This window comes from Panthera uncia (genome assembly GCF_023721935.1).
Source record: "Panthera uncia isolate 11264 chromosome B3 unlocalized genomic scaffold, Puncia_PCG_1.0 HiC_scaffold_1, whole genome shotgun sequence".
NCBI classification, from domain to species: domain Eukaryota; kingdom Metazoa; phylum Chordata; class Mammalia; order Carnivora; family Felidae; genus Panthera; species Panthera uncia.
This window is the reverse complement of record NW_026057582.1, coordinates 32,202,321-32,229,420: the sequence shown is the minus strand read 5'-3', so window position 1 is coordinate 32,229,420 and position 27,100 is coordinate 32,202,321. Positions and strand designations below refer to the sequence as shown.

The following is a 27,100-nucleotide window of genomic DNA, read 5'->3' as shown; positions in this document are numbered from 1 at the left end:
TGGCTGTCTTCCTGGGCTTCAAAGCAGCTGAGAAAACAACCTTTTTCTAAGTCTTGGACAAGGAGGAAAATCCCTGGCATGAAGAATTTCTGTCACAGACACTTGGTACAGCTAGAGGAAAGGTTTGTTTAGCTTAGCAATGGGTTTTATTAGCCTAGACATCCAGTTGAAGTGAGAAAATAGGGTCCCTGTTGAAGGACATTTCAGAGTCAGTAGGTTTCCTCCCTTGCTTCTCAGAAGGACCTCTGCATGCAGATGAAAGTATTAGATGTATTCAACAAGGACATCACTGCCGAATTCATCAACCACCACATAATTTGCTGATCACAGAGGAGGCTGAAGCAGGGTTAATTAAATAATTGTGGATGGATATGAAGTCACATTTCTCAGCTGTCTCAATTGCTTCCCACCCCAGTTTTCTTGGCTGAACATGTTACATTGTCTTTGGACTCTAAGTTTTGTAGCAGAGAGCAGAGATAGAAAGAAAGCCAGGTTTACCACCTGCCCCTTACAGAAAGAAATTCTTCTGCTTATTCTTTTCCTCTGCCAGCTGGTTTTACTCTGCCTTTCGCCCCCAACCAATGTGAGATTTGGGGTAGTGGTTGCGAAGGAGAAGGAAATAGAAGAGAGGAAGGACTCATTAGCAGTGTTAAGGGAAGCCTTCCTGGCACAAGAATTAGAGAAGAGAAAGTGGAAGAATTGGTGCCAGATTACCCTCAGCACATGGCTGCTTATTCATGTCTCCTTTCCTGGGCCATAAAGGCAAAACTCACTTTTTCCTAAATTTGAGGCTGTATTGCAGAAACTCAGGTAAACTGCCAGGACCAGAACTCTATAAAAGCAGCCTCCAGGAAGGCCTGTACCCAAGGTTCCTGACATCTTTGTGTGTCTGCTCCACACTGGCTTTTCTGACCACCCATGGAGGAGAAGGCCTGGGCTGGGTTGCTCCAGATGAGGGTCACACCTACACTTTAGAATGACACAGGCACTATCCCTAGAAGGTGTCACCATACTGGAGAAGGCCTGAGGTTCCTATGGCCAGCACTTTCTGTTCTATGGCTCCTTTTCCACTTTCTGAGCCTCTTAGAAGTGGGATCAGGCCAGGAAAAACATGTGATGCTATAGCAAGCTGAAACCAAAGACTTGACTTTGGACCTGCCCAAGCTGAGAATCTTGGCAGTGATTGACTGGGCAAGCTGCTCTTTTCTATGGCATCTTCTAAGTCTCCCAACTTTGGGGAGGGGTGCCAGCTAAGTCTTCAAAGTGGGTATGAGTCAGGGCTTCTGATGGTCGACAATTTGTGCATTTATTCACTGCTTCATTTTTTTGGTTTTATAATTCACCTTCTGTATGTATTTGGCACCATACTGGAGGTTGGTGGGACTAGGAGAAGCAGCAATGATGGTCTCTACCTTCAAATACGTGGTAGTAGGTCCAGGTAACATTCACTGTGAAACAGTGGAGAAAGCAGTAGGCACCATTAGAGAGGTATAGATGGAGTGTGAGGGGATTAGAGAAAGATTACCTCAGGCTGGAGCAATGGCATGGGCTTTCTGGGAGAGGTGGCAGTTGTATGGGATTCAAGGAGTAGGTAGGATTTGGACATTCAGAAATGAAGGGCAGAAAGAAGACTGCCAGTGTGGATGCTTGTGAACTTCCAACCTCCAAGGCAGCTTGCATGGATATCTTATCCAACTCCCTTCTTTGTCTTGACTTGTGCTATATCCAGGCTGCAGAAAGAAAATGCCCTTATTGTCTGTTATACATCTTGCCTCATTCGATGTATTATCCCAGAAAAGTAGATTCATCTGTGCATGACACATTGGGGGCTACCATCATGGTGGTTCAAAAACAGACTATAGAACCATCTGGCTTGGGCTGGAATCCCGACTTCAGCACTTATAAGCCACCTACCTCAAAGTGTTGTTGTTTTCTCCTTCATCATTATCGTCATCACTGTGGGAACACCGGAAGGCTCCCTCACCCATCCTGATCCTGTAGGACTTTCCACTATTTTAGATCCATTAATCTCCTTTGAGAGCCTTATATTTAAAATGCAAACACCAGAAAGGGTAACCCTAGAAGGTTTAAATCAGCTGCCACTTTAAAGCTAAAGAGAATCAGCTGACAATGTATTTGCTCCAAAGCCAAATAGGCACCTGAGGGGACACAAAAGAAGGAGAATAGGGTCTGTAAGGGGAGGCCAGTGAGCCCCAAAGGCTACTTCTCTTTCCAAGTTTTATTTAGAATACCTAGGCCTCTGTGTGTTCACTTGTAAATTGGGAGAAAACTTCACACATAAAGTGTGAAAAATAGGGATAAAGTGAAGAACAGTGAGGAAAATACTCACTGGTCATTTTCAGAGCCCACTTTGTGCAAAGCACTGGTTTGGGCCCTATAAAAGGGATGGATGTGGGATCAAAGAAAGTGCTCTGATCTTTGCAATCCCATCGAAAATTCAGAACATACACATAAGAAATAAATTGAGGTAGAAATAGATAGCAGTCCTTTAAAAAGTGCGAATTCACACAGTGCAGATTGAATCTGCCTGGTCCACAGTAGGTATTCAATAAATGTTTGTTGATGAATGGATTGAATGAATGAATGAGTGAGTGCCCAGGAAAAAGAAACTCATAGTAGAATGTCAATGGGAAAAAAAACCCAAAGGCCTAAAGACCTCCCTGTATTGTCTGTCTTCTGCCACCAGAATGTCAGCTCCATGAAAGCAAGGACCTTGTCTGTCTCATCCCCTGCTATCTCCCCTGCATCCAGAACAGTGCCTAGCACAAAGGAAAGTGCCCAGTAAATATTTGTGGATTGAATGAGTACATGGATAGTACTTGGATACTATTTGTAGTACTTGAATAAGTACTTGGATAGTATTTGTGGATTGAATAAGTATGTGGATAAGTACGTGGATAGTGAGTAGGGGGTACAAGTAATGGAAATTATGTCCAGATAGTAGTGGGATTTGGAACCCAACACATCTATACCTTAAATGTTCTTCAAAAGAATTTTAATATATTGATGATCACTTTCCTTGCAAAAATAGGTGAAGAGAGGAAAAAGTATATTCATTAGAGTATTAAGTCAAGCTAGTCTGATATAAAGGAAACATTAAAAAACAACAACAACAACAACAACCTAGCTATTTGCAGGTGGGATAACAGCTCACAACACCACACACCTGCCCTGTGTGGCCTTAGGCTTTGGCCTAAGAAACTTTGGCTTTCTGAGCCAAAGTGTCTGCACTCATTCTTGCCCACCTACATATTTCTGTGAACCCTCAGAGGATTCCAAAGCCAACCTCACACATTGCATGCAAGGTTGAGTATGATTTAAAAAAAAAGTTCATCTAGCATCTTGGAATTTTATTAAGCAGCCAGGCCCTCCCTGCAGGTCATGATGTATTGCAGAAGGTAGAATGACATTTGACAACAGCACAAGTCAGACAAAGATTATAGCACACCAAATGTAGGAGATGACTGAACATCTGAAACAAAATAGCCCAAATCATCTACTAGGGAGGTTTGTTTGCATTAGAAAAGGATAATTTCTAGTTTGAAAGGTAGAAAGGCACAAGAGTGTGGGGTATTCATTCAAGTCTTAAAAAGGGAAGACTCTCTATGCATTCACAAAGATACATGGCAAGCATCACTTTTTTCCTGAAATCTGTTGGGCTAGAAAACGAATTTACTCTTCTCCTCTCTAATATGTAACACTAAAGAATCTTCAGATCAGAAAACTCATATAGAAAGAAAGAAAGAAAGAAAGAAAGAAAGAAAGAAAGGAAGGAAGGAGGGGGGAGGGAAGAAGAGAGGGAGGGAAGAAGAGAGGGAGAGAAGTATGGAGGAAGGAAGGAGGAGAGAGGGGAAGAAAGAAAAGAAAAAAGGAAGAATGAAAGGAAGGAAAGGAAGAAAGAAAACTATTAAAAGCAAACACACCTTCACCCCACTTCACCCTTCACTTCCAGTTGTTCTTCTGTTTGTCAGTTTCTCTTTTGGAATTTAGGCTCCAATCCAAACACATCGCACCCAGTATGATTTGTTGAATGAGAAGAAGACCATCACTTCTCTTGTTCCAGATACTGTGTCTCCACTAATACAACCTGAGACCATGCTAGATTTTTGTGAACCACATTTCACAACCAACTTGTATTGAACTATAGTTAACTAACACTCCTAAACCATTTTCTGAATGCTATTCTGTAAGCCATTCTGTAACCAGTAGTTGGTCCGTTGTATTCAAGGACAGGGCCTTACATATATTTTAATAAAATTTCATTCTGAAAGATTTGCAGGATTTGTCCCAACCTTCTAGCCAGACTGAGATTTGTTTTGTTATTATGATTGTCTAATCCAATATAACGACTCTTTGCATTTTTTGTCTTCTGTTACCACATTCAGCATCCCATCAATAGGTTTAATTACATGATCCACAAGTCCAAATGTCACCTTTTTAGTAAGGTCTTCTCTTAATACTCTATTTAAAATTGACCCTCTCCTCAGTTCCAATACACTTCCTATACTCTTTCTCTGCCTTTTTTCCCTCCATCGCATGCATAATCATTTAATATACCATATATTCTACTCATTTTATTTATTATCTTTTTCATCCTTTAGAATATAAACTCCATTAGGGTGGCAGTTTGGGGCAGTTCTGTTCCATGGTGGATCCCATATTTGTTGTATGGATGGGGTTGAGGACATCAGTGTCCTTGTCCAGGTCAGTAAGAATGCTGAACATGGACAAGACCAAGGCTAGAATCCAATGCATTCTACTAGAGGTTGCTATTGATCTTCGTGTCACTTACAAACCCACTTAATGGTATTGGCCTCCAGCCCAACTTGTCTTTACTCTATCCCAGAAGGATATTGAGAATTTGTTACATTTTTTTTGCAGAAAATCAGATATTTCATGTTGGTGGTAGCCCTCAGATCTATCAATCTGGAAGTTCTTTCCAAAAAAAAGGAAGTGCGATTCATCTGACACAACTGATCGCTTCCTCTTTCTAACTGCATACAAATCATCCTTTTGATGACCGATTTTAAACCCTGCTCAGGAAGGACAGGGCATTTATCAATGACCTGCCCAAAGTCCATGATTCCCTGGAAGGGAGGTCTTTCCAGGTGTGAGGTCCCTCCAGGCGAATGTCTCTTGGCTTATTCACAGTGGGCATGTGCTCCCTAGGAGTGGAAGTGTTCAAATGATGGAGGTGGCACCACTGACCCATAGCCTTAGATCCTGTTTGTTGTGCTGCATTGGAATATCTTATTTTTTTCCCTTAGTGTCAGATTTTTAGTCTATAAAGTAAAAATGGTTAATATGATTTTCAAAAATATAGTATGATACTTTATTGATTACTATTTATTTATACCCTTTTGGTTTCATGTGCAATTATGCAGACAAGAAAGATCTGAGGTTTGGGATATGTTTAATTTATTTCTGTTGCTCTTTGATCTAAAGGATTTATATTTCTTCTCTCCATTTCCTTTTTTTCCCATTCTTTCTGACACAACTGTGGTTGAGGGCCTTGTCATCTCAGCCCTGAATTATCACAATAGCTTTCTAATTGGCTCCAGGACTCCTGTCTCTTGCTTCTTCATCTTAGATTCTTCAGTCGGGCTAATTTCCTGGAACCCAGCTGTTCAAAATGCGGTCTATGGACCACAGCATCAGCATCTCCTAGGAGCTTGCTAGAAATGCAGATTATCAGGCCCTACTGAATGAGAAATTGCATGTCAACAAAACCTGTAGGTGACTCATACGCACATTGAAGTTTGAGAAGTACTATCTTCTTTTCTGTCATGCCCTTCTCCTGCCATTGGGCATCCATAAACTTCACATTGAACCGCCCCTAAACTAACTCTGTCAGAAAGGTTCCACCTAATTTTCAGGTGAGGTGTACTGACATGAAGATGCTAATGCCCACCTATACGACCTACTCATTGGGTCTAAGAATGATGAGCAAATTTATTCACATAACTCTAGAGCAGTAGTAAAGCAGTAGTAAATTACTGAGATTTAACTTGAGTTGAATCCTTCTGGTAAAAGTAAAGTATTTTAGGAGTGCCTGGGTGGCTCAGTCGGTTGAGCGTCCAACTTCGGCTCAGGTCATGATCTTGCAGTTCGTGAGTTTGAGCTCTGCGTCAGGCTCTGTGCTGACAGCTCAGAGCCTAGAGCCTGCTTCAGATTCTGTGTCTCCCTCTCTCTCTGCCCCTTCCCTCTCATGCTCTGTCTCTCCCTGTCTCTCAAAAATGAATAAACATTAAAAAAAAAAGTAAAGTATTTTGGTTTTTGATGAGTGAAAAGTAAGGAGTACTTGGGAAGCATATGGGACGAGTTGATTGGAAATGTTTTTCTTAGTTTGGCTCAGTGACAGGAATTTTAATATACTTAATTTGATCTTCACAATAATCCCACTTAGGTGGGTGTTATTATCCCCATTTTACATGTGAGGAAACTGAGAATCAAAAAGGTTAGGTTGTGCAGAACCATGGTATTGGTTAGAATTCAGGCTACAAACACCATAGTAACAAAGACATTTGGAAACTCAGTGGTTCAGACAAGTGGCTCTGTCCTGAGATGGACAGGTGATCCCAGGTGGGAAGCACTGATGCTTTGTGAGGTCACTCAGCTTCCTGCTCCCAAGTTGCTTCATCATCTCCCAGGATGTCCACCTCCATGTAGTTGAAGCCAGTTCCTGCCCTTGGGAACAGGGAAAGGGAAAGTGGAGAGCACACAGTGATTTAATGAAAACATTAGTTTTCAAAACATTGGAAGTGTTACCTGTCACTTATACTCACAGACTGTTAGTCAAAGCTTGATCACATGGTCACCCCCCAGTTGCAAAAGTGGCAGAGAAGTGTTGAAACCTGGGGAGTTATTAACTAAACAGAAGAAGAGGGGGTGGCTATTACGGGAAAATTGGAGGTCTTATAATAGGCACCATGCTGATTAGGGGAAGAGCCTGGATTCAAACTCTATGACTACAACCTATGATCTTTCCACCACATTATACCACCAGAGTTGACAATCAGTAAATGTTTGCTGTATTGAGATAAATTGAGATATTACATTTAAGCCTTTTGGTGATTTGAAATTACTTCTTCCTTCTCTCTTGCCTCCCTGATTACCTAAGTGGCTCTGTGTCACACTATCCCTATCTTTGATGATGTTAATTTGTAAAGCAGGAAACTGGTCTTCATCTTCCTTCAAGAGAAATGTCATAGAGGTTCAGTGGAACCCTATGAAGTATGAGAATAGGTGTTAATGATAATACTTTTTTAATGACCAAATGACTATCCCTTTTATTTTTTATTATTTTTATTTTTTTTAACTTTATTTATTTATTTTGAGAGAGAAAGAGTGTGCAAGCAGGGGAGGGGGCCAAGAGAGAGGGAGACAGAATCCCAAGGAGACTACAATGTCAGCACAGGGCCTGACATAGAGCTCGATCCCACAAATGATGAGATCATGACCTGAGCTGAAATCATGACCTGAGCCGAGATCATGATCTGAGACACTCGACTCACTGAGCCACACAGGCACCCCATGACTATCCCTTTTTTTTTTTTTAACCTTTATTTATTTTTGAGACAGAGAGAGAGCATGAACGGGGGAGGGTCAGAGAGAGGGAGACACAGAATCTGAAACAGGCTCCGGGCTCTGAGCTCTGAGCTGTCAGCACAGAGCCGGACGCAGGGCTTGAACTCACGGACTGCAAGATCATGACCTGAGCTGAAGTCTGCCGCCCAACCAACTGAGCCACCCAGGCGCCCCTGACTATCCCTTTTAAAGTAGGTATTTTGTTAGGAGAAAGCCATTGCTCAAAATATTTGTTGATATTTTGTGTTGGCTGGTATATCATTCAACTCTTGCTGCAGTGATGCTTCATGACAACACCACCAAAATCTCAGAGGCATAGAGTAATAAGCACTTAACTAATATGTATGTGGTTCTCTTGGGGGTCAACAATATGGACTGGGTGTGGCTAGCCAGCACTGCATCAGGTGTCTCTCAACCTCCTTCTGAGATAGCAGGTTAGCTTGGACGTATTTTTCTCTCACAGTAGCAGAAGCATAAGAGAGCAAGGGGAGATATGTGAGGCTTCTCGAAGCCTAGGCAAAAAACCTGTTAGCCAAAGCAAGTCATATGGGCAAATCCTCAGTCCAGGGAAATACCTACACCTTAAGCAAGAGGAAATGTAGTTACGGGGCAAATGGCATGAATACAGAATTGGTAAAGAGCTGGGGCCAATAAAGCAAATTATCATGGCTTTGCTTTTACCAAGTTATTGTGAATATTTATAATGATAGTAAATCTTTATCTTTTAAGGGTAGCTTTGAATTTCTTTTTAGAAAAATAGCTAAATTTATGAATAAGATTAGAGAATCAGTCTAGGTTTATCTTTGGGCAAAAAGGTAGCTGTTAAAGCATGAGGCATAAAATAAGGAAACATTTCTAAAGGAACTGGTCAAGAATATGGCATTCAGGGGCAGAATAGTTGGGATAAATGTACAGCCTTCCAAAGTGATCAGCTGTTTGAAGGAATAACACTGATTTGGTTCTAAAATAATTTTTTTAAATAAACTTTATGGCTTGTAGTCACATGTTACCGCTTTGTCTCAAAGTGGGAAGGGGAGTGAACAGAGGTTCATCTCTGATATGATACCCCTTTGACTAACTCTGGGAAAATATGCTTTATGTGCAGATTCTCATTGCCAAGTCCCCTCTGGCTCCCTTCACCTCATTTGCTTATACCATCCAGAAGGAAGGCCTGGTTCTTCAAGGTAAGATCCTTGATTAAGCCATTTCTTTAAGCTGATTATGCTCACTGCTGCCTACCACTGGTGATAATTACTGCCATGCTCCTGATAGAAGCTGCTTCAGGGTAGAATCAAAGGCCAAGATGAATTCACCAATGATATTTATCCTGATGAGATCAAAAGAGATTGATAATTGTGGTAAGAACGTAACAGAAGGTGGAGGTGAGGCTGAGGGAAAACTAGAGAATTTCCTAATAGAGTGAGGCAAAGAATGAGAGTTAAAGCACTAATCTAGGAACTGCCAAAAGCTGGTGCTCTTTGCAGACCCTGTGGAGTGAGGAACCAGACAGTAAGCCTCTGATGAGAGTGTGGAGGACCCAGCATTGCCTCAGAGCCCTCTTGCTTACCGAACTGAAAAACCGTCTGGTCTGGCAGCCTGGGAGACACTTTGTCATGGCTCCTTGGCCACTACTTTCTCGGCCCCTTTCTGGTTACTCCATTTCTGTTCCCTTTACTCGAGTCCCGACTGGGGACCAGGCCTTGCTGACCTGTACCATGTGACACGGGCCTAGGACTTAGAAGGAGCTGAGTTCTGGCTCACAATAGAGCGCCCCAAGGCCACCGCCTGGAACTCACTGATGTACAATGGTGGTTCCCAGATGCTGGGTCTTCTGGTGATTGCAGGTCTGTCCAGAAAATAACGAAAATGAGAGGCAAACTCAAACACTGTTGAACTTAGCCCACAGGGCCAGTTGTCCAAAGCTGCTTTGTAGATTGAGAACAGTCTCCACTGAAGACTGAGGACACACATCTGCCCCCCACTGCCAGGCAGGAGGCAGATCCACAGAATGCATAGGTGAACATCTATGCCAAAGCCCAGTGGAACATACTGTCATTGCTGTCTGTAGGAGGAATATCCACCCTTTAGGATTTTGTAAGTCGAGTACTTTCCCCAGGTTGATGAAACAGGGTGAGTCCTTAGAATATTCCCATGGAGACACATTGCATAGGAAAGATCTAGCAGGAATTTTGTGGGGCGGGCTGGAGGGCTCATGCTTTTGGACCTAGGAGCAGGCTGCAGCCTCCCCTTTCCTTCCCCTTCTAAAACGTCCGCTTCTTAATGGACCCGGAAAGCAGCTTGTTTGTTTGGTGCAGCTGAGCTCCACAGCAGGGACTCGGGTCCAGGGAAATTTGGGGTAAGAACTATTGACCTTTGGCTCTTAGCCTTTGACTTATGGTATCCAAGTTCCTTGGTAAATATTTTTTTTACAATTGCAAATATTGTTTTCTGACAAAGAAGCAGAGATTTTAAGACCAGATTAAGCAAAGCAAACAGCAGGCCCCTTTGTTACATACTCTCTAAGGGTGTATAACTAATAAGCAATCAGAAAGCTGAACTCTTATTTACCCAGTACACAGTGTGGCTTTTGGCTCTTCGTTTTTAGAGGCTTTCTTAAAAGATTAGAAATCAACTAAATAGCAAATTTAAATGAAGATTTTAAGAAGTTCTATGGAAGATTACAAGGCAATGTCAGGAGGAAAAGAGGCAGTTTTGCCCAGATGGCTTGTATTCAGAGCCTTGGTATCGTGCCTATATCTTGATCACTGGGCAGTTTGGTAAACAGCATCTCTAAGCCTGACCTAATTTGGATAATTTTTAGGATAATATTTGCGAGAACAAGATTCACAGAGTTGCTTCTGAGCCTCATTGCTAAGATCATGATTTTGACAGGAAATAGAAAGTTGTTTAGAGAGAGGCTAGAAATGAATTGGTAGAGGTTAAAAATTGGCAAAGAAAGACTATTAGAAAAAGTTGGAAAACAAAGGAGAAAGGAGGCTGACCTATAGCTATGTGTCTCAGAGAGAGAAAAATTAAGGGAAGAGTACGATGATGTAGGAACCCCAACCAATAAATAAAAATGTCTGGGAGACTTCAGTGCCTCACCTGGTTGCTTTTAAAGATTTTTCTCCATCCCCTGCCCCAGCTATGTCTCCCTCTCTGAGTTTTTCTGAGGCAGCAGAACCCTTCTGCCCCTAGCAGTAATGCCACTGAATACAGACCTCTGGGGACTCCCTCCCCAATAGCTATGTGCTCCCAAGGCTTTGGGAACACAAGAAAGAGCTCTGGTCCTGAGAAAACAATGCAGATCCCTCCTCTAATGGAGAGACTCCCTTGGATTTCTGTTCTAGCTCTGGTGTAATCTTGAGAAAATCTCTGGCACCCCAGTTTTGTCCGCTTAAAAATGACAATGTTGACCTTGATTCAGCACTTTGCAAACTGTGTTGCAACCCATTGGTGGGTCATGAAATGAAATTAATGAGTCACAACCAGAATTTTTAAAAATGAAATAGAGGAGAATTTTAAAAATCACAGATTATATCACACATATTGCATTGTTTCATGGCATATTTCTTGGGTGACTGTGTGTGTGCATAATGAGTTTGTGTATGGAGGTTGCAGTGCAAAATATTTTTCTTCCTTGGAGTGTAGTCATCGGCCTGGGTGATCTCCACAGGCCTTAACCCTTCAGCTTATCTGATTCTCCTCGGTGATGGTGTACCTATCATCCCTTAGCTCAGTAGAGTTGTACCTTGAGATCTCCATACACCAGAACATGAAAGCTTATTTTTCCCCCTACTCTTACCAGATGACTGAACTAAAAAAAAAAAAAAAAAAAAAAAAGGCACCTCCATAATTCCCCAGGTTTAAGGCAAAGCAACTTTTGATTTCTGGGTGATAACCTTGGAAAGATACCTGCAGGCAAGGTCGAGAAGCTTTCCTCGTGTGAGAGGTTGCTCTGGCATGCTAGCCCCAGGTTGGCATGGAGGTTGGTTGGTACCTAGTGCCGGGGATTTGAGGGGCAATACAATCCATGTCTGAGAGACACAGAGACGGAGAGGGGGAAAGGCTGGAAGAGTGAGGGCAGCTCCTATGGTACCAACTAAAAAAGACACTTGGTGCTGGATGTTCAGTATTTGTTATACAGAGGCAGCCTGGAGTGGTGGGAAGGAACAGTCCATACAGGCTGCCCTTTTTCAGGTGGAGGGGGCTGTCAGTGAATGTGGGAATGACCCCTCACTGCCTTTTATCCCGTTAGCAAGTCCAAGATTCCTACCAGCCTACTAACCAGGAGGTTTTATAATACCTGGAGAGCTCCTGTGTGCATGAGCAGAGGGAGGGAATAAAAGGTGAGGCCAGAATTCGATTTACCGGCTCCACAGGCCATTCCCCTTACCAGTTCCCAAGGATTAGGATGCTAAGAACAGCCGGCAACTGGGGGCCTTATACCCTTCCTGCCTTTTTGTTCCCTGGGATGGGAGGAACAATAAATCGGCAGGCTGGAGAGACTGAGGGGCCTGGTTAGAGATTTCTCAGGCTGCTTTTTGAAATACTTGAAGGAGCCGGTCTGTGCTATTGTTGTAGTAAAATAGAAAGCGGAACTATTCTCCTTTTGCAAAAAGAAAAAAAGAAAGAAAGAAAAGAAAAAGAAAAAAAAGAAAGAAAAGAAAAAGTAAAAGAAAACCCACCCTCCCAGCATCTTCAGGAGGCTGCCTGGCTCAGGCCATTACCATGGTAATACTGAGCTGTTTGCATCTTCTTTGTCTGTCCTGCACTTGTGGAGATCCTGGCCTCATGGTTGGGCTCAAGACCCTGGAAATAGTTGGCTTCAAAGGAGAGGGAGCTCGCAGCCACCAGCTTCCTGATGGTTCAGACTCTGAGAGGGGCAGGTCCCAGCAGAGGGAGAGTCAGACCTTTTGTGCAACTTAAGTGGGAAAGGTGGAGGGCGTGGGGGTGACTCCCATTAATGCTTTTCTCCTCTTGCCCCGAGTTCAACACGAAATGCCCAGCACCCACTGGGGGGAAAAGCTTAGAGTTTTGGCTGGCTCAGAGTAAGGCTAAGGGTGCCAGGGCCTAGTGGAGAAAGGAAAGCAGGAGCTGGCTTTGGGAATCAGCCTTAATGGAGTGGACCCACAGAACCGCCTGGCTGCTGAAGGGAAAGGGGCATTTGCAGTGAACTCCAACCTGACCCATATTCTGCTCTGGTCATGTTCTTTGTTTCCCCAACAAGCCCCAAATGTTGCGCCCTGCAGATCACAGCTGGGACCCCTGGGCCTCTGTGTCAGGCCAGGAATAAAGATTAAGATCCTATAATTGAAAACAGCCAGACTGTGTTGCTGATGCTGCGGGAGGCCTAGGAAAAACCCAAGGCTGGTCTCTCCCAGAGCCGCCTTGGCCTTTGTGAGGCTCAGGGCAGTGGAGGCCTGCCGATTTAGTAAGGAAGCCGGGCTGGCCTGGGAGAATGAAGAGGGGCTCCTTATTCACTCTTCCTTTGCCCTACTCTCTCCATTTCCTCAGCAATCTAGCGAGCATTTGAAAATCAAGTGCCAAGTTGTTAGGGACAGAAAATAATGCCTTAGTTTCTCAGTAGGGCAGAATTGTGGTTTTTATGTTGTTTTTTAAAAAATTAAAATGAGGTATGACAGGTTGAATTTGGATTCTGGTGCTATCTTCTGCTAGTTTAGTTCTGAATGAGCAGCATAAACCTTGGGATGGGGCTAAGGAATCTTAGGGGAGCCCAGGGCACCCTGAGATGGGTCCAGAGACAATTCTGCAAATGAAGCTAGTTTCCTGTTTTTCCAACCACCTACTTAGGGACTCAGAAGAAATCAGAAAACAATGAAACAATGATTTTTCTTAAGGGCTGGATAGCTATGTACCTCATCTTTCTTGTAAAATCAAGAATGTTTGTTTGATCGCCTTTTGAAGCTTATTGGGAGAGGCATTAATCTCCCCTATTTGTTCCCTTGTCACAAAATTGGGTTGGATTCTTCCACCCCATTTTCTTAGACCCTGAGCCAACTGGGTGATTTATTAAAAAATTCTTTTCCCCCAAATACCACCATCTACATTCATCAGATTTCAGTTTGAATTAGTAACACATCTAAATGTTTTCTGCCTAGTGGACTCAAAGTGACCCAGAAGATTCTCAATCTATTTCCATCCAGGTATGGAGGTGTCTGCTTGGTAAATAGAACCCACACACCTGGCACAGCCTGGCATTCTTGTGGGAGTCTGGGCAGAGAGCCCTGGGATTCAATGGAGCAGAGAGAGTGAACTTCTCTCCCAGAGGTCACAGAGAAGAGGGCAGAGCAGGTCTGTCACATTGTCCCTGGGCTGCCAGGTGCCACTGCAGCCTCAAAAAGCTTGTGCAGGCCAAGGCATTGTCCTTCATGACTCCCACTTGCCTCTCAGGGAGGAACGTCCCTGGGGAAAATGAGGAAGCATGCCCCTCTGCCAGTTCTCTCCTCTTTTTCAACATTTACTTCACATTCCCTGCTTCCATGGCAACTTCTCCCACCAACCCTCTGCTTTGTTTACTTTTTTAACTCTGGCTATTAGCTTCAAAGAGAGATTTTATTTTCCAAAAAAATATTTTTTTGGAAAATATTTCCAAAATAAAATATTTTAAATATGGAACAGGACAGAAAATAATAAAACCCATGACTTTAACACCCAGACTTAGCAAATGTTAAAATTTTGTCAGATTTGTTCCAGTTTTTTTTTTAATTATAGGGATAAAACTTGACAAAATTAAAAACCCCTTGTACCTATCCCTCCCTCACACTCTTTCACAGAAGTAGAAACTCTCCAGGGTTTGATACATATCCTTTCCCTTGTTCTGAAGAACTTTTCTACATGTATGTGAATCCAAATATGATACAATGATTTGTCTTGAGTGCATTCCAAGTCTGCATAAATGGTTTACTGGACACATCATTCCACAATTTGCTTTTGTCACTTAATGTCTTGTTTTTACGATTTTTCCACATTGATACACATGGATCATGTTCTTTTACTTTAATGAGGTATCTGTATTCATTGTCTGAATATGCCACATTATCCATTCCCCTATTGATGGAAATCTCAATTATTTGTTAACTAAGTGAATTCTGTTACATGTGCTTCTTTGTGTGCTGGTGTGAGGGTTTTTCTAGGTATACATAAAAAGTGAAACGACTGGTCAGAGGGTATGCACACTTTAATCTTTACTATATATTCCCAAGTTGCTTTCCAAGGACATTTACCAATTTAAACTTCCTCTGGAGGTAGCGAACCAATTGCTACACAGCTGTGTGTAATTATAAGTTGGTTGTCATGTTTGCATGGGCAGTCTTCTCATGTATTTTCTGTGGATACCTCTTTTATCTCTGCCATTGGGGTATTATCTTTCCATAGTCTCTAGAGGTATCTTCTGCACAGCATATGTGCTTTATGCATATACTTAGATGATTAGTTGACAAAAATTACTTTAATTCCTCCCAAAGCTATAACTATATACGCTTTCAAGAATGAGAGATTTTAGTCTCATCCACTGCCCTTATTTTCAGGACAGCAGACTGAGTTCCAGAAAGGCAAAGTAGGGTTCACTACCTCAGAATTGGGTTTGTAGCCCTTCACAAATACTCAGGGCTCCTAAGATTTTATAAAATCAGAAATGGGGTGGAGCCTCTCATCTTCCATCATGGCAGCCCTTCTGGCAACTTATCTTTCAGGCTTCATGAGCCTCTGTTGGAATATTCCACTCCTGTCCTGAACCTTGAATCTTGAAATCCTAAGCTAAGATGGATCAGTCACTCTATTGTAAGCAATCCCTCAAGAAAGTTCCTGAGTTGGGTTATAAGTTTGGCTGGGTGGAATCATAATACAAATTAACAGTGTCCACTTAATATAAATCAAAAGTAGAGGTTTACTGCTTTCTCACATAGCATTGCAGAGGAAAACAGTCCAGAACTAGTATAGCAGCTCATTCCATGTATTTGTCCAGGGACCCAGGCTCTTAGCTTGTTGCCCCATCACACCTAGGATGTCGCCTTCATGGTTGTCATGGTCTACAATGGCTCGGCATCATTACCTCCAACCAGGTAGCAGAATTTGTATGAGGTAGAAAATGATGATGAAAGGAAAGGGTATCCTCCTTCTTTTAAGGATATTAACCAGAAGTTACACACATTATTCCTGCTTATATCATGTTGGCCAATCTGTAAATATATGAAAAGAAAGACTGGAAAATTATAGTTGTTTATCTGGGGACCATGTGCCTAGCTAAATTTTGGGAGTTCTTTTACCTTGAGAGAGAAGGGGAGATGAATATTCAGTGACACATCCTTTTCAGAGGAGCCCAGTTGCAGAGATTAGACCACAGGGTACAATAGTACAGACCCTAGGGCGGGCTTGTAGCATAATGTTGAAATGCAGCATAAATATTGTATTGTAAATGTTATATATTAAAAATACTAATAGTACCCTCTTTGGTAGAGTCTAGAACAGAGAAGTAGGGTATCACAATTAGTAATGCCACCAAGGATCAGCACCAAAAATTTTGGTCCTCCACCCAAAACAAAATCTCTCTCAAGCAGAAACTTTAGTATGTGCTAGTATGCACTCTGCAAGAAAGATACTTGAACAAGAGCTACTTGTGCTTATAGCACAAAGCAGGGTATGAATTTGGGTCCAAAGTCACAGACTAAACACATTTTTCCCCCAAAATGTTTTTTCCTGTCTCCACATTTTTTAAAACATGGAACAAAATGTCAGTTGGAATAAGGTTATATTAAAAAACTTTATTTCAAGGCCTGGACTATAGTTAGCCTGGACCCACACTCCTCTTTTAGAACCTGGAAGCTATTTGGCTATCTTTGCATAGCTAACAATTTGCATTTGTGAAAATGCCCAGGTAATAATACCAAAAGATGTTAAATCAATTCAGGTTGTTGATTTTCTTTGAAAACTTCTTCCAAAAGGACTTGGTGTTCTTTCTGGAATATGGCTTAAGCTCCATTTTAGTGAGTTCAGTTCAGCAGGTATTTGTTGAGGTATCTATTGTTTGTAAACCATGGTGCTCAGAGGATATAAGACTAGGGGGAAAATGCTCCCTCTCTTTTAGTAGCTCAAAATCTAGTTAGCTCAAAAACAAAGTAAGTTTAATCAAAGGCAAACTGTGGCACCTATTATCGAGGTTCTAACAATGTGATATGTTTAAAAGAAATAGAATTGGGGTGCCTGCTGCATGGCTCAGTCAGTTAAGCATCCAACTTCGGCTCAGGTCATAATCTCACGGTTTGTGAGTTCAAGCCCCACATAGGACTCTCTGATGTCAGCACAGAGCCTGCTTCAGATCCCCTGTCCTCCTCTCTCTCTGCCCTGCCCCTACTTGCACTATCTCTCTCTCAAAAAAAAAAACATAGACATTTAAAAAAAAAAAAAAAAAAAAAGGAGATAGAATCATTTCAAATAGGATGACTGAGGAAGGTTCCTGAGGGTAGGAGAGTAGGGTTCCTGAGAGTTGAACTGGACATCATCCTGTGAATACTGATGAAAATGGCTTTCCATTGTCTTTTAATAGAGGCCAGTTTCTTTTGCTGTTTGAGGATAGATCTGGGGACCCTGGGGAATGCTGATTAGTGCCATGTGACTAATGTTGAATCATGCTGACTAATGTGCTCTAAATGGATTGATTCAATAATAAAGGGAATGTTGAGAGTCAAGAGTTCAGATCCTGAATTTCACCATGTGATGAAATGTAAATCCCTTAGCTTCAGTACTTCATTTTTTGGTCAATTAAAATGTGCTCATGATGAGAATCTAACAAGTCACCTTGACTAGAAAGTACTTTACAAACCTCAAGGAGAACAGAAATGCTTAACAACAACTCCCAGGACAGGCTTGTGCAATCGTGGGTTATTCATCGCCCATACAGAATCGGAACATCCATCACATGCCGCTCCCCAGCCATGCGAAACTTCTACTTCCTCGCACATGCCACAAGAACTGACAAACAGTACATTGCACTCACAAAAACTGACAAATAGAGGAGCTTTTGAAAAATCTTCCCATCTACCTACTGGGGCGGCTGTATTTTTCTACAACAAATGTCACCACAGAACTAAGAGCTTGCCTTGCACACACAGCTTTTTCTCTCTTTTGACATCTCCCCAGCTAGACTGCTTGAGAACGTGGCCTTCCGTGTCCAGATGTTTACTGAATTCTGAAGGCCCCCCAAAGGGCCCAACTTCTTTTGTTGCCCTCCAAATCACTTCCCACAGAGACTGACCGATGTCCTGAAGGAGCCCTTCAATAGGGAGGATAAATGGAGGCAGATGAAGACATGACCCCCTGAGGCTCACCCACGTCCACGCTAACAAAGGGTCTGAGGCACAACCTTGTAAGGAGCATTTTGGTCAGCAGCGTCCCTTCGAGAGGCCACATCTCCCCCACAGGGCTGCTTTCAATGGCTACCATCACAGTGGAAGCACTGGGCATTTGTTAAGGGCTGAGGTTTGCTAGGTGCAGCACAAAACATCTAAATCATGGTCCCCTGTCTTTGTGAGGGCTTCCTGGCTACTGACGGCAACTGGCTTTCTCAGGGGAAACCTGAGAGCGAGTGGAAGAAGCTGAAGAGGGGCTCCCACTTCTCTGGATGACCTCTTCCCACCCAGCCCAGAGAGGGCTTTTGTCTGTAGCCATCAGCAGTCAAGCCAGGGCTGCGGGACCTTACCCCACACCGATGCTGTGTTTCTGGGTATCCCTGGTTTGTGAGGCTGTTGGCTCCCTAGGTAATAGACAGGTATGTATGTAAGAGGAATACAGCTGGAAGGAAAGTTTTGTTTAGACTACTAGTGAGAAGTTAGTGCATTTCATGACAACACAGTTTTGTTTTGTTTTGTTTTTTTCAAACTGACTTTCTCTCCCTCTCTCTTTTTTTTTTTTTTTTCTCCTTTAGGCCAACAGAGGCCATAAGGGACACTATGACCTTTGTCTAGAGCTGATGGGGGCACGATTTGTGAAATGAAACAGGATGGTGCTGCTTGGAAGAAGGACAGGAAGCCAGCATAATGGGGATTAATTAGTTGATCGATGTTGATACGGTAACAGATTTGCCCCCATACCCTTGAGCCAGCCATCTCAGACCTAGCAGGGAAGGTGAGGATGAAGAAGCCTTTGTTCAGGTCTCTAGATGCATAGGGCTGAAGGCTTTGCGCCATGGGATGTCAACAGCCGTAATAATAATAATTTGCACTTATATAGCACCTTTCAACCAGGCACCTCAAAGCGGTTTAGCCACGTTAATTAATTAAAGCCCACAATCCCCCTGGGGAGAGGAGGAGGATGACTAACAGGATTTGTAATTACAGGAGGGAACATTTCCGAATAAAGTATTGTCCACCATGTAAAAAGAGTGGGTGTAAAGGAATTGGGGTCTCCAAAGAGTAACTGATTCAGAAGTGAAATCATGGAAAGATGGGGAGGCTGGGGGCGGGCATGGGGGTGGGGGTCTGCTCTTGTGTCAGAGGGAGGTCAATGGGCTCAGAATTCACTGACAGGTTCGGATCCAACTGAGAAGCGGAACATGTATGGTATTAGTGGCATTTGGAAGGTCATTAGTGGCACAACCATTGTGGTGTAAATTCAAGTTTCACTAGTATATTGTGTATAGCCTTGCAGAACAAAGAGTGAGATTCATGCAGTATTTAATAAAGGATGAAATGAGTTCTTTGGATTTAAAGCCCAAAGCTGGGCCAGTCAATTAGCAAATAAACCAATTGGTGACCCATAGGATAATTTAGTTGTTTCCAGCAGAACACCCAGCCTAAGCCCTCCTACTGTCATGAAGTTTCCAACCAAAGCTTCAAGGCTAGGTTCAGTACAAGGCCTTGAGGCTACGACTCCTTCAAAGCCAGGCATCAAATCTTCCCGCCTTTGGCATGGGGACCTCTCTCTCTCTCTTTTTATTATTGTTTATTTATTTTTGAGAGAGAGAGAGAGAGAGAGAGAGAGAGAGAGAGAGAGAGAGACAGCATGAGCCAGGGAGGGACAGAGAGAGAAGGAGACACAGAATCTGAAGCAGTCTCCAGGCTCTGAGCTGTCAGCACAGAGCCCAACACGGGGCTCGAACTCATGAACCGCTAACTCATGACCTCAGCTGAAGGCAGACACTTACCTGACTGAGCCACCCATGTGCCCCAGCATAGGGAACTCTCTTACCCAAGTTGTTAGTGACCCCCCAAGCTGTCCTCTATAGAATCATTTTGTACCTGCTCCCCCTCCAGAGGTTTTTAAATGCTTTGGAGTCTACAGTCAAGTCATCCTATCTCATGTTTCCTGTCAGTGCCCACCAGAATGCTGTGCACCAAGTAGGTACAGATCAGTGAAGAATAACTGAATGACTGTCTTTGAACAACTTAGTATTTGTTGAGTACATACCAAGTGCTATGGTGAAGCTCACAAGAGCAGGATATGTGTCTCGTCCTCGAGAACTATATTGTAAGGTATGGAAAAGACTCATATCCTACTAACTCATATACTATAAAACAGAATAAAATGAAATGACATGATAGATGTATATCCAAGCCACATGCTACAAGGGCAAGAGTGGGAATGTTTGATCCAGCTGGAGTGAGTCAGGGAAGGTGTTCCTGGAGAGCAAACAATGTGCTGGGCATAGGAAGGCCAGAAGGATTTGGGTAGACCTGGAAGAGGTCACGGAGGCAGATTTTCCAGACTGTGGTCATTTGTCTCCCTTTGAGTGAGATGCATTTTGAGAACTTGTGGTCTTCAATAGAACATTTGTGAAAAGCAAGCTGAGTTTTTGCAGCTGATTAAATGTACATTTCCTGTGAGTTCCTATTATGTGAATTGGCTAATTTCAAACATCAAAGGACTATTTGAGAAGTTGGGAAAGATATTTTATTCTCTGTAACTATTAATTTGGTTTCTTTGCACTTTTATTGCCCGCCAAGAAAGAAAAGCTGGATAGTTCACACATTAAAACAGGGCACTCAAAAGTGTCTGAGAAAGGTACAAGGCAGACACCTCCCAATTCCAAATGTCAAGGAATAAACGTCTTCCTCCTTGAGCCTATTTTTTCGACACCAGGAATCCCTAAGACAGGGCTCTACACCCAGTGACTGACAAATCAATCCCCACACTCTCCTGGTCCAAGTTCCAACAGAGCTTTTCACGGCAAACCACATTGCCAGGACAGACCTATGTGCCATTTTTGCATTGTGCCAATATTTATTAAGTGTTGCTGCAGGTCTGACACACACTATACATGCAAAAGCTTACCTAATCCTAACAGTCTCACGAAGTAGTACTTTGCATCATTCCTCCTGTGCAGATGAGCAATGAGGCAAGAAAAGTTCAGTCTCTTGCTAAAAAGTGATGGAATGTGGATTTGAACCCACTCGGTCCTGCTTCTTCCTCTCTCACCCCTCACGTGTCTAGTATTTCTGTTCATGTGTGTTACGGCTTCTCCCAGTCATCCTCAATTCACTAAAATACTCAGCACAATACTATGCACATAATAGGAACTCCATGAATATTTTCCAAATAAAAGAATCACCAGGAGCAATAATAGTGGTTTGATCTTCCACCAGGAAGAGTGACTGCAGAAAGCCTGGGCAGCAGTGCTGAGAGTTTAGTAGAGGCTCCATAGCTACCTCCTTTTCTTTCAACCATGATTAAAGATTAGGAGACAGGCTTAGGAAAGTTGCCCCAGGAAATGTTTGCAAGAAAGAAGACACAGGTGGTACTCATGAGCTGAGAAGCTGCCAAACCTGGTACCTCCCATGAGATGCTAGTGAGGTACCTTGTTTTGAACCTACTCACTGATTTCTTTTCTATGTGTGTGTGTACGTATACATTTATATGTCAAAGGTCAACTTTGTTCCCATAATTGTGCTAGCCTCCTAGGTACTCTGTTAATGGGCAGCAGTCCCAGTGAAATTGTCCCTATCAGCCCACAGAGTGAACATTTCTGGATTAGCCCAGAAGTTCTGAACTCTACGCATAGGGCTTCTATGTTATATGTTGTGAGCAAAGTTGCCACTCAGGGATGGGATTTAAAAGATTATCTGGCAAAACCTGGATTGCCAAATGAGAATTCTGGAGATGGGGAATGAGGATTAGGTAATGGGTAAAAGGGAAATGAAGGCAAGAGGAAGTACAAAAGATCAGATTCAGACCTTAAAAGTGTGGTCTTAGAGCCACTTGGGAGTGTCATTTTTTTCTGAAATTTTTTCTGAAATTTTTCATTTTTCCTTTGGTTTCAATATTGTCGCCATCACTTTTGTCCTTTGGCTATGAAAAGACTTTCTTTGTTCTATTACAGAATTCAACAGAGGCCTCTTTTGCTCAAATGGAGGGAAGGATCCCATCACATTCCCCAAAAGAATATCCTAAGTGTGAGAGAAAGTACATTGCCCACCTCTCTGAATTTTGGTGAGGACAGTGTTCAGAAGGAGCACAGGTTCTCCAGAGCTCCAAACAGATCTGGGAAGGGAGTAGACCAGTAAATAGTGGGCATAAATCAGGACAGACTTGGTTTTGCTGCCTAAACAAACAACACCCCGAAATCTTAGTGACTTAAAGTCTGCATGTCTGAGAGACTCTCCCAGGACGCTGTCCTCCATGTGATGACTCAGTATCCCATCTCAGTGTCAACATGTACTTCCACAATTGCCACAGTAGGGGAAGAGAGAGAAGGGTTGTACCCTAGCAATTAAGTGCTTCCCCCAAGAAATGGCACCCATCACTTCTGCTCTCATGGCCAAGCAGTCATGCATCCAAGCCCAGCTGCAAGAAGGTGGGAAGTACAGACCTCCTCTGTATTTGGAAGAGAAGGAGAACTAGATATTAGTGAACACTTATAATGCCTGCCACATAATGCTATAGCCAGTGAGCTGGCACATATCTCCTTCTTTCACACTCATGCCTTGTATATACCTTTCCTTTAGATCACCCAGCACATATTGAAGACTTATGGGTTAGTGTTGAGGAAAGAAAACCAAATAGTTTTCTTGTCTACAGGCATTTTTGTCTACAGGCAACCATTTTGAAAGAGGTGTAGCCACAGAAAACCAGTTAACTCTAGGTACTTTCCCCATGGAGCTATCAGACACTAATAACTCCAGGAAAGGCTAAGGGGTTAAAGAGAGTCATGGCCTGATTTCAGTAATACATCTAAGATGGAACAACTAATTTTGAGTTGCCCAGAACCATCATGCTTCATATGAAAGAACTTCTGGAAATGTGCCCTTTCTCTTCCATTCCTCCTCTTATTACCAGACATGATTCAAATTCCCTCTAAGCCCTGTGACTTTTCCAGAAAGCAGCTCTCCCAGCAGAGAGAGAGAGAGAGAGAGAGAGAGAGAGAGAGAGGAGAAGAAAAAAAAAACTTTCCCTTATTATTCTTCCACTAATGAATTCCTGCTCTGAGTGGGCTGTTTCCATGTGTTTTCAGTCAAGTGCTGATGGCAGCCTTGCCGGGGGACATTTCCAACAGGCTGTGGACATAATAGATGGGGTTTCATATTGACAAGGGCTGCTCTCAGCTTTCCTTCCAGTTTAGCCCTCCTAAGCCCTGAAATTGGAGATGAGAAATGATTCACGAGATCTCACTAGTGAACCAACATGGCTGGACACCTCTTTGCTCCTTTTAAGTAGGTAAAAAGTCATGGTTTTAAAGCTTCCTTCTAAGAGATTTGTAGGCTTGGATCTTAGTAACTTTACAAGGACTTAACTTTCTCAGACAAGCCCACTTTTTGTAGATGGCAAGACCTCCTTTCTTCAGGATTCAAACATAGTCTTGGCCTACCCCGACATCATAAGAACAAAGGGAGAATTTAGGACATACTATTTCCTGCCTGCCTAAAACCTCATCTCAAGTACACAAGATGCTTCCAAATAAGGAATGGCAGTAGCCATGTTTGCTAAGGGAAAGCAAAAGTCCCCAAAGCAAAAGTCTTCAGGTAATTCAGTTTCAGCTTACCTACATGGAACTCATACAAACTGTTATAGTTGGGCTCTCTTCATTGAGAAGAGTCTCAGTTACCTCAGTTAAAAAAGAAAAGGTATATTTAAGGGTATAGATGGCCTGGGATTGGAAAGCCTTTAGGAGCAGAAGCAGCCCTGGGGACTTATTAGCTCAGAGTCTCTGCTTCCCTCTGTATTTCTGCCTGAGGTACCCTCTCCCAACAGACATACTCTACAGACTGTAGTTCTGCTTAGGAAAGACTTCAACTTGCATGTGGCTCATCCTGGGCTCTTAAGCTCCCCCATATATACCTCAGCCTTTCAACTTCAGTTCCCATTGGCTTTTTTCCTTGGTATTTCTAGTTGAAATTCCTAAGAGACAATCTCATTGGCTCAGGCTTGCCTTACTGTTCTGTCCCAGATAACATCATTGGTCGTTAGCCAGCCAGTCAGCTGTGGGCTGAGGGAAGAGCTATAAATGTAGCTACCTAATAGCAGAAGATGGGGGCATGGCAGCTTCCTTTAGAGGATCTGTGATGGGGCGAGGACTGGATGGGCCCTAGTGTGCTCTTTGAACCCTTAACAGGAGTGCTGCAAGGATACTCATTCTCTCTCGCTTCTTCCTTCCCCCCACCCCACCCCCCGGCCCTTGTCTCATCACTGTAGACCTAATCTCCAGTCACAGCCTAAACCCCCATTACTTCTCATCCCCCAACACCTGATCCAGTATCCGGCTTCTCAGCCTGTTGAAGTGCCCAATCACAGAGGTGTAGGACTAGTGAGTGGGAAGAAAGATCTCTTAAAATGTATTTGAGAATATATGGAAGACTGTGGAAGGAGGAATGAAAATAAAACCCTTTCTTACTTAGCTAAAGAAAAACCTGTTCCCATCGTGGAACCAAAGTACCTTTCTTCTTCTGATCTTTGGAACAATTTCCCTTTTCCCAAAATCAAACGTCAGTAGAAACATGAGAAACTTCCATGGAGGGACCCCGATGGAGCAGAGCAGGAAGACAGTCTAGCTGTGCTAATCTTGAAGAGCTTTTTTCTGACCCCTGCAAGGATCCTTAGTTCCCATCCCAGACGCGTGCATTTCCCTAGGCCCCCGCCCTTGGGCTTCATGGAGCTCAAGTCCCAAGCAATTTACTTTCAAACTAAGGTTTAGAACACAAGGGGTGGAGTCTGTGTAGATAAGGTCTTTGCCGATTGTGTTCTCCCAAGATGTCCAAAGCTCTTCAGTGGTGGCATTTTTCACAAACCTATCGTGATATTTTTGGAGGCTTGGTCTTGTGTGGTGTTGCCCTGGTTTAAGTGAGTCAGAGCAATTATGCTTTGAATTCACACATCAAGGAGAGGACTAGGAGGAAAATTGAATTATGCCTTTTATTCCTTAGAGACCATTGCCTTTATGCTTCATCAGAGGGTTAAAAGGCCAACCCCAAACATCTACATTCAAATTTCAGTATCTCTGTATTCTTTTCAGTGGAAGTGAGGCTAGAAGTGAATTAGAGGCAAGTCTAAACAACCCTGTATTTCCCTGCCCTTTATTGAGCTCTGGGTATGCCAGTTTGGATCAAATCATTCATCAAACCTCGTTCAAACTCTTATCTACTGACTAAAATTGCAGTGTTTCTAGGAGCCTATGCTGGTGAGGAAGGTAGTTCTGATGATGTTTCTAAACCTGCTGCTGTGGGATTCTAGAGCCAGTTCCTCTGGATTACTTCCAGATCTCTGTTCATTCCATTTAGAATCTGAGGTTGAAATCTATTGCCATTGTCTGTCCCCTGGGATCTGAAAACCCATCTGGGGGTTGTCCAGCCTCTCTCACCAATACCACCGTCCAACTGCACAGTCATTACCAGTCCAACAGCTTGAAAGCTGATGCAAATGTGGAGCATAAGCCAGTTTGGCGTTCTCCCAGTCCTCTGGGCCCTTCTGGGGTTAATCAGCAACCACCTATCTTTGTGTTAATAACAGAAGTCTCTCTAACTAGAACACCTGGAGGAAACCCATAGGAAGGCTTAAGATGAAGCCAATTTTACAGTAATTGTTCTGACCATCACTGTTTAAACTGGACTCAGACTGTCCAGAAAAAAACCCAGCTTGCTAAAACCAGCCAACTAGCTCTCAATGTTCCTTAAGCCACTTTAGGTTTTACTAATACTTTCCATGTCTACATCACCGCTCCAGAGTCTCCTTATGCTTGCACTTCAGGCAATATCTCCCTATTTCAGGTACATGAGATTTAGTGAAGTGTCCTGACTGCATCTCACTGACAGAATTCTTTAGTGCCATCTTCCCAGCACTTTCCCCACGCTCCCAGCCCATTCTGATGGTTGTGTTTACACCAGTGGAGGAATAATAGACCTTCTTAACTGGGATTGCTGACAACTTCTCTTAGTAACTAACCCAAATGGCTTTGGCTGTCAGGTAATTATGTAGGGGGAAAAAAAGATGGGGGCTTGGTAGGTGGAAGGGTAAGCGGAGGACATGTGAAAAATAGTTTCCTGCTGTATTTGTCTCCTAAGGCTGCCATCACAGAATACCACAGAATAGTTAAAAGAACAGAAATGTATTTTCTCATAGTTCTGGAGACTGGAAGTCTAAGATCAAGGTGACAGTCAGTTTGGTTTCTCCTGAGACCTCTCTCTCTCTTGGATTTGCAGAGGCCCTTTCTCACTTTGTCTTCACGTGGTCCTTCATATGTGTGCACTCCTAGTGTCTCTTCCTCTTCTTATGACACCAGCTTTCTTGGATTAGGATTCTGTTCTTATGACCTCATTTAACCCTAATTACCTCCCTTTAAAGGCCCATCTCCAAGCACATTCATATTGGGAGTTAGGACTTGAACATACGAATTTGGTGGTATGGGGTGGGGGGTTGGACACAGTTCAGTCCATTACAGCTGCCATAACTTTTCCTCAACAGATCATCTCCCATCCTCTGACGCTGCCCTTCTGAGTGGGAGAAGAGTAGATATTGACCAAGAAATGGCAGATGTGACTCTGTACAGTGAGTTTGAGAATGGCTAAGCTAGGTAGGGAGGGTGCCTAAGACAGGCAGAGCCAAAAGATGGACATTTGGAAACATTAAGAGATGGCTGGGTGGATAGACAGATGGGTGAATATATGACTTAGGTAGTATGTTGATGCCACCAGGGTGGACATTGTATTCTACTTCCTTGGGGTTGTAGATTTTTACAGCGCAGTGGTTACAAACTCAAATGCTCATGTTAGACAGGTAACAGAGCTGCAAAAAGAGGCCAGGTGCAATAACAGGGAGTAGTGGGGAATGTGACAAACTGGAAAGAGTGTGCCCTACCTAAAGGGGCAGTATATACTCAGTTCCATCCAGCCAATTATTACCTCGTGGGATGCCAGCCTAAAGTTGCCAGCATGTCTGATTTTTCAAGGGAACAAGAAATCTGGATTTTCAGATGAAGTCTTTCTTTAAATAAATCTTTAAATTATGGCAATTAATTCAAAAATTGTAAAATGCTGTGTGGGCCAAATCAGCA

General features: G+C 43.0%; 1 protein-coding gene across 2 annotated transcripts in view; it reads left to right on the top strand.

Moving 5' to 3' along the window:
- RAD51B (RAD51 paralog B) overlaps nt 1–19,018 on the top strand; it is a 572,091-nt gene extending 553,073 nt beyond the window's left edge. For both annotated transcript variants that reach the window (XM_049612601.1, XM_049612603.1), the window contains 2 exons: nt 8,714–8,792; nt 18,551–19,018. In XM_049612601.1, the coding sequence (XP_049468558.1) occupies nt 8,714–8,792; nt 18,551–18,567 (96 nt within the window). In that variant the 3' untranslated portion in view covers nt 18,568–19,018. The remainder of the gene's footprint in view (nt 1–8,713; nt 8,793–18,550) is intronic.
- The last annotated feature ends 8,082 nt before the right edge of the window (nt 19,019–27,100 follow it).